The 8,430-nt window shown below is 50.2% G+C and overlaps 1 protein-coding gene across 1 annotated transcript; it reads left to right on the top strand.

Annotated features, from left to right (window-relative positions):
* Positions 1 to 4,028: 4,028 nt before the first annotated feature.
* On the top strand, positions 4,029 to 6,404 carry LOC122379736 (protein sneaky-like). The gene has a single exon (XM_043362139.1). It carries the CDS (start codon positions 4,139 to 4,141, stop codon positions 6,275 to 6,277), a length of 2,139 nt encoding a protein of 712 aa, XP_043218074.1. The 5' UTR covers positions 4,029 to 4,138; the 3' UTR covers positions 6,278 to 6,404.
* The last annotated feature ends 2,026 nt before the right edge of the window (positions 6,405 to 8,430 follow it).

Raw genomic sequence — 8,430 nt, 5'->3', positions numbered from 1 at the left:
TTCAAGACTGACTGAAGGACGGTAGTAGGCATGGTGTGGACAGAGAGTTCGGGCAGCAGGCGCCAGGCTGCTACAAATGGTACATATTTTGAGCTGTCGGACTGTTTCCATGACGTAGTGACTTACGACAGTGGCGGTCGCAGGGGGGGGGGGGCCATCAGGGCCATGCCCCCCCCAAAGGCAAATCAGGGGGGCCATCATATCATTTGGCCCCCCCCCCCCCAAACAACCGATGGGCCCCCATGGCCGTATGGGGCCCTGGCCCGTATTCGATTGTCACGAGGCTCGAGAAACCCAACGCCAGCCATTAACAGCTCCCATACCAGTCTTTGAGGGTCCTACACTGACCTCTGAGGGCCCCTCAGTGGCGGTCAAGCGTCCACATTGACCGCTGAGGACCCACATTGACCTCTGAGGGCCCTCCACTGGCCTTTGAGGGCCCCTAAACCGGCCTCAGGGGCCCAACCGTCCTCTGGTGGCCTCATTTCTGTCTCTCGAGTCCCAAGACTAGCCTTTAAGTGTCTCTGAGGGCCCCGCACTGGATTCTGAAGACCCGATGTCGGCCTCTGAGAGCCCGCATCGGCCTCTGGGGCCCATCTTGGCCGTTGAGGGCCCTCCGCTGGTCTCTTGGGTCCAACGCCGGCCCATGCCGGCCTTTTAGGGCCCCACACTGACCTCTAAGGGCCCCATACTGGTCTGTAAGGACCCACATTAGCCTCTAAGGGCCCCCCGCACTGGATTCTGAAGACCCAATGCCGGCCGCTCAGGGCCCGCATCGGCGTCTGAGGGCCCATCTTGGCCTTTGAGGGCCCTCCGCTGGCCTCTGGGGTTCAACGCCGGCCCATGTCGGTCTTTTATGGCCCCACGCTAACCTCTGAGGGCTCCATGCTGGCCTGTAAAGACCCACATTAGATTAGCCTCTGAGTGCCCAATTCGGTCTCTGATGGTCTCAAACTGCCCTTTGGAGGCCCTGTACTGGTCTCTGAGGGCCCTAAACTGGCCCCTAAACTGGCCCCTAAGGGCCCAAACCAGCCTCTAAAGGTCCCACACCGGCCTCTGATGGTCCCATTTCTGTCTCTGGGACCCAAACTGACCCTTATGTGCCTCTGAGGGCCCCGTACTGGCTTCTGAAGGATTGATGCCGGTTTCTGAGGACCCATAACGGTCTTTAAGTGCCTCATACCGACACCTGAGGCCCCACACCAGCCTCTGAGGGGGCCCAAAACTGGCCTATGAGGTCTCTACACCGGCCACTGATGGCCCTATATGTTCTCTGGGGGCTCAAGCCTTACCTTTGGACGTCACGCACTTGCCTCTGAAGGCCCACATCAGCCTCTGGGGCCCTACCTGGGGCCTTTGAGGCCCTTCGCTGACCCTTGGATCCAACGCCGGCCTCTGGGGGTCTGACACCGTACTATAAGGGCCCCATTGCAGCATCTAGGCGATAGGTATCGCCGAAGCGCTATCGATGGGCTCATAAGTGTAGGAACCATGGGTGCAGTGGGCGCAGTTGCACCAACAATAATTCTGCATAGGGTGCAGACAATGTATTCTGCATCCACAATAATCTGGAACAAACCCCCTTTTCTCAGCAACACTACTTTCCATGCAGCACGACAAACTTAGGATATTTTGCCCACTATCCATCTTTCGAAGCATTTGCTACTGTAATGGTCTTCAAAACTTACATTTGTGCTCAAGTACCTAAAAAACAAAAATGAAACGGAACACGTGTGATTGAACAGTGAACAGATACCGATGACCCACTGTCAAAGGTTTTAGCACGATGATCTCAGAAAACAGCAAAGTTAGCCGTCTTTACTTTTGCGGTAGTCCATTCACATTTGCGTGAGGTATTGGCATTATCAATGCTTTAAAATGCACTTATCGGTACCTTTTCGACATGGAACATCCTCAAAGCTCGCAATGAGCCTCCGCTCGGGTGCCGCTCCCTACCCCCCCCCCCCCCCCGCTTCACCAGCCATGGCCTGGATTTCTGCACCCGTGCACTACGCCCGTGGGCCCCTTTAAGCTAGCACCGGGCCCCCCGGGTCAGCGCAGGGGCCCCTTTGACAAGTTGCCCCCCCCAAACTCCAAGTCTGCGACCGCCCCTGACTTACGACGTTTTCGTTGAATCCTTGAGGTGGATTCATATCGGTTAGCTAACTCACAACTAACCAACATGACATAACCATGCAAGTTGTCCTGGTCAAGCGAAGTCGATGGATGAATATAAATTTTAAAAGGAATCAACCTACCCCAGTGCTTAAATCATCCTATATATCTACTCCCTTAAGCGTAACTACTAGTACAAATTATACGTGTTATTTGATCACACATTGTTTTATTTTAATGCCTAATTTCACATATTTCACCACAACATACATAGCTCGTCAATCACGATCCACTTTGGTAAACAATTTACAATGTAATATCTAATTGATTTTAGAATAAGTTATAAGGCATAATGGACTATCGAGATAATGGACAATGGATGAATAATTGACATAATAAATGGATATACGAGAGAAAAACGAGAAAAACGAATAAATGGATATAATGGATAAATCGAGCGAACCGATTGCCAAAAATCTGACAGATCTTCATGCATTTTGTATTTGTGCAATATTTTCTATAATCTATACCATATAGGTATGCTGGAGCCACCGGTGTGGTTGAAGTTGAAAATGAGAAAATATCAAATATTTTATGAGCATGGAAGTAGGGCTGCATCTTAAAAAGAACTTTTCAAAGAAGAGTTGATTTGGATTGCAGTTTGCACAAACAAGCACAGAAAAAATGTTTGCAATATAAATAATAAAACAGCACACAGCTTTGCCCTGAACTTGTCCACACTTATTCGCTATCACTTACCTTTGACCCGTAATCCAGCGTATCCAGAAGCAGCCAATCCTCATTCAGTTCTGGATCCAGCTGCCGAGTCCAGGTCCTGGAGTTTCAGCCGCCGAGTCCAGACCCTGGCCTGGAGTTCCAGCCGCCGATTCCAGTTCCAGCGGCCACGTCTCCCCGCTCCGTGGCCGGCCCGCTGAAATCTCCCTCACATGTCCGACGGTCTCCGCGACGAGCGTCGTTACCGCCAGTCCGTCATCAATTACCCCATCGACGCCATCGCCCGTCAGCGGCCAGTCAGCGTCCGGGAGGTAGCCGCTCGACCAATCAGCGTTTGCGCGAGTCGGTCGGCCCCGCCCCCCGTTACGACCGTCATCGACTGAGAGCCCGCTCGGCGGTGGGCAAACGGGGCCAATAACAGCATTTCGCGGCCAATCAGCCGGTGGAGATTGGATATTACAGACGCTGTTAGACCAATATCGCGGCGGGAGACGTACCGATGATCTCGGGGAGTTGCGGCAACAGAAGCAATCACAGGTGATGAGTGACCACCCGGCGCGCATCCGCCTCCCCGCCACCGCCGCCCCGTCCCCCCTCAGAACGTCGGTGTCAGCCGCCGGAGCTGCCCGAGCGGCGTAGATGCGAAGGAGGGTCTGCTGCGCTCAGGCATTGAGATGAGCGCTGCAGGAATGTCTCCACCGCTGTCCAGCTTAGGAGAAGGAAAATATAAGTGGCCTGATCTATAAAATGGCTAAATCACCTTTTAGCGTACATACATTTCTTATTGCCCTTGCCGACCTCTCCTTGCATTTTGATTTACCAATACCGTCTAGCAAAAAATCAAGCATGATTTTCAGGTTCGTATACCTATGCCTTTTTACGATAGAGGACACAAACAAAGAGGTATTAATTTCCAACAAATGCGAATTACGAACCATAGATCCTTTTCTTATGCCTATAAAAGTTGTATGTACCTTTATGGTTTTCAACGGAAATTATGAAAAAAAAACTTAAACGTCCAAATAAAACATACGGAGTTGCACGCATGCATGTCACCTAGCAGTCATATTTTTTTAAGAATCGAAGTACTATTTGCCAAAAATGCACGTGCATGTGCATAGCAAGACGCACGTGAGCCAATCGGGATAACATTCTGAAGCGAGGGAAGTATTGAACTGAATGTTTGATAGCTGGGTGCATAATTGGCAAAGAAGTGCGTAGAACGCTACACTGTCTCTCAAGAAACTTATCTTGCATTCAGTATGCAACTTGATTGTCATTTCCAAATATGTCAATTATTTCTCGCATCATACATTTTACGATAGGGAAGTTCAACTTCTTTTGTAGCATATTCTGTCCTTGCGTCTTCGCAATTCTCTACAGCGGACCCAATGAATATGTCGTCATCAAGAAGATATTCAGCTTCTTCTTCGGCTGTGCCGTCGGCATCGGAGTCTACTTCGCCGCCTTCGACAACCACTTCGAGGAGTTTGCCCGCTTTCTCATGGGCTCCACGTTCACGCTGGTGTGCGGCGTCGGCTTCACAGCGTCCACCCAGTTCCGCTGCATTGCCATGCTGTGCGTACCCGAGTTCTGCGGCAACTCGGGCCGCACCGTGCTCAGGACGTTCGTCTTCACGCTGATGCTGTCCGGGCCGCTGCAGAACATGTCGCACAATGTGGATGAGGTGGTGCGCTGTCTCAAGTGCATCATGGATATGATACAGGAGGTGATGATCGGCTACCTGAAGCTGTTTGCCATGCCGGTGGCCTCAATCATGACCGACCTCTCGTTTGGAATGAACAAGCTGAAGTCCATCTCGCAGCTGGTGCCGAAGGCGGCCAAGCCTCTGGTGAGCTCGATGGAGGACACGGGCATGCTGCCCCAGCTGGAGGAGGATGCCGCCTACGCCGACTCCACTGTCGACGCCTTCCCTCGCACGGACCAGCTCACTGAGAAGTACAAGGCGCCCAAGAACGAGACGCCAAAGGAGAAGGTCGAACGCGAGTTCGATCACAAACTAGAGGCCATGTGCAACGATGTCTTCACCACCGGCATCTTGACGTGCCGCAAGACGATGAAGCAGAAGTACAACGACTGCTGGGAGAAGACCAGTCCTCTGATCGCCTGGGCCTTCTGCCTCATGTTTAAGCTGGAGTTCATCTGCTCCATGGCAAAGGTTGTGGATCCCTCCTCCAAATGTGACCTTGCCGGAGCTGGACAGAAAGCGGGCTTTGGTGAAGTGTATCTCGGTGCAAAAGACGCGTCAACGGCCTTTGCAACGCCTTTCCAAACCGCGTACGCCGTGGGTCAGAAGATCCCAGGACGGAAAGTTGTGGACGATATCCAAGACGTCTCAGCAAACATCCGACACGAGATATACAGGAAAAAGGCGCTCTTCAACGAGGTCGTGGATATTATCAAGAGAGTCGCTGCTTTCTTCTTCATTTATGTATTCGTCACGGCGTTCAAATACCACAACAAATACCTGGATGACATTCAGTATGACAACAAATATGTGACGTCTTACTTCCGGAAGATCGATGCACGCCGTCGGAAACGTGGCCGCAAAACGCTGATGCCATTGAAACGGATGGAGCGGAATGAACTGATCGATACGTTCTACATCGGCTTCACCAAGACTGAAAAGCAAATATTGCTGCGCACTTCAGCCATCCTGGTAGCCGAGCTTCTTTCCGTCTTCATGATATTCATCATTGACTGGATGTTCGCTTCATTCTTAGATCTGCTTCGACGTCATGGATACATCACCATCTACCAGTCAGGGCACCACGACTTCCGCATGATTTACCGCGGCGAAGGCTTCCTCAAGATGATCGCTAACCTGCTCAAGAAGCATCTCAACAAGGAGTTCACGATCCAGCAGGCGGTGGATAACCGTGAGTGCCTTCCACGTCCGACTTTTCTGCCTGTCACCGTCTATTTGCGCGCCTTCTCCCTGTACGCGGCTATCGTCGGCCTCACCGTGTACGAGAGCCTTCTGCAGCGTAGCCGGCGAGCAATTTGCGGCTTCTTCCACCCAAAGAGGGAGAAGCGTCGCGTGCTCTACCTCTACAATGAGACGCTGCGCCGGCGACGCGGCTACCTGCGCTTCATGCGACACCGAACGCGGCGCGAGGCGCGCAAGAACCAGCTGTCGCAGCAGCTGAGCCTGCTGGCCGCGCTGCGACTCGAGTGTCCCTCGCTGTGCGGCTGGCTGAGCCTGTGCGCCAGCGCGCGGCGCGACTGTCTGGTCTGCAAGGACACGGAGACGCCGCTGTTCGTGGACTGTCCGAATCCGTACTGCAACTTCTGCTACTGCCACGAGTGCTGGCGCGACATCGGCGGCCGCTGCTACGGCTGCGATCCCGTGGAATCGTCCTCGTCCGACGCCGACACACCGCCTTCCACCGACGACGAGATCTGACGCGTCGCGACGAGATCTGACGCGTCGCGATGAGAACTGACGCCTCGCGCAGTCGGCCAGCCACGTCTTTTTTTTTTGTCAGAACCGTGCGTGGGTGTCCATCTGTCCATGTTTTGTCATTGTTCAATATGTGGTACAGGGACCCGCAGTTGCTTCTGTACACACTAGTATTTCAGCGTATCCTTTGCCTGTGACACCGTTGGAGGCGAATTGGGAAATGATTGTGTGCTTATTAAAACCACCATCTGAAAGGCTTTAAACTGATGTGCTGCTCTCCTAATTCAGTGAACTTTTTATGGCTATATCAGCAAAACATTGTTTTCAGCGCTTTTTCCTGCCCCATTCCTTCTAAAACCTGGAACCGCTTATTCCATTTACTCCTGCCATCTGACGATGGTCGTGCTGACTACTAGTTCCGGCGCTAATTACTGCTCCAGTTTTGCACCCGGCACAAACTCAGGCGGCACCGGGCCGTGGCTCGACCAGAGGAGGGTCGGACCGAGCCGACTGCCTGGGGCGCGGTTAGATCGGACGCCGTGCTGGGGAAGGGGACGGGAGTGAGGGGGAGGGGAGGAGGTGATCACGTGGTCCGTCCAAGCTCGCAGACGGCCTGTCCTGCGCCCAGCCATGTTCCGTGATCCAAAATGGCACGAGAGCTGTGGAATGCGTGGAGGAGACGCTTCAAAAGCGAACTTCAGCGTCACTAATTTGCCATATTCTGTGGAGATAAATGAATATTATCTTATTGCAGAAAAAATTGTATGCCTAAGCTGTATAGTGTATAAGCTGTATCTTTTTATAAAGTTGTAAATAGGATTATTTTTAGGGACTTATGGTCTCGTATACACAGTGAATTGTGTTACATTAAGCCGTTTCGCTGTTATGGTTACTAACTGAAGAGTTATCCTTTTTTCTCACAGGGAATGACAATACAATAACAATACGAATAAAACCAGACGTTTCGCACAAAAAAAAAAAATGCCTCTGTCAGTGGCAAGAAATAAGTAATTAGGCATACATGTTTTCTTTCGATAAAATCGATGAAGTAGTTATCTTTATTTTCTAAGATATATTTTCAGCAGTTTTTTAAGCACATCATGGAAGCTTATAAACATTTGTGTATTTTATCGGCAACCCGGCTGGCCAGACCGAGACGGTGCCGCATATAGTTCTCATCGATGTTAAACCTATACACTTATTTTTTTCCACTGACGAAGGCACGTTGTTGTCCGAAACGTTTGGTTTTATTCGCATTGTTTTTATATTGTCATTGTCCGTGAGAAAAACATACTCACATTGACTGGTCTCAGTTCATGTAGAAATTGTTGCATATTCATCAACACAGATAAAATGAATATTAGCCCTCACTACACATATAAGTAGAGGTAGACCGCGCCCCCTGTTTTTTAACCAATAAATCGCGATTCGCGGCAAAGCGAAGGATTGCGACGATTCTTTGGTGCCCTGGAGTTAATCAAATTTACAACTTCCCGGAAAATTAAATAGCCCTGATCATTTTTGCATCTTGACTGATAATTTTAAATCCCTGAACCAAATTACCTTTAACCTGTGATTATTTTTCCCAAGATCATGTCAGGCCAGAATAGCAATTGAAAGTCAGCGCACATCTTCTGTGTGTTTCCATAGTCGTTTCGTAATTAGCAACGTGACAACATGTGAAATATACTATCTAATGTTTGTCTCATTGATTGTTGTGGGTGCCAAGGTCACGTGAAACTCAGGGTTAAGGTCATTTACTTGAAATGATATCGGTTAACTTCCTTAAATTCACACCTTTTTACTGTGGTTTTTAGGAAGTGTTGGTTTGAAATTTAGCACTCATTTTAGCATTTGAAAACTGGCATACTTAGGTATCAGTTATAGTGCCTATGCAATATGTTGCAAGGCTGTAAGTGCTGGTTAACATTCTATGGATAGGTGGCAGAACGCCTAATGGGTGATCTGGCGTAAGCCGTCCTACCCCAAATGCTTTGATACCTACATCATCTTTGATCAAAGCAAGTGCAAATTCGGAGTCAGAAGCAAGCCAAGTCCCAGCAAACTTCACTTGTAGAAATTCTAGCAGGACCCATTTTTACGTGCTTTTGGGTTATTAACCTGATCTAGGTCAACCAGTGACCTAGGATCTCAGC

This window comes from Amphibalanus amphitrite, unplaced genomic scaffold, assembly GCF_019059575.1.
Source record: "Amphibalanus amphitrite isolate SeventyFive unplaced genomic scaffold, NRLGWU_Aamphi_draft 000083F_arrow, whole genome shotgun sequence".
Taxonomy (NCBI): Eukaryota; Metazoa; Arthropoda; class Thecostraca; order Balanomorpha; family Balanidae; genus Amphibalanus; species Amphibalanus amphitrite.
Note: the sequence above shows the minus strand (reverse complement) of the source record. Positions and strands in the feature narration are given on the sequence as shown.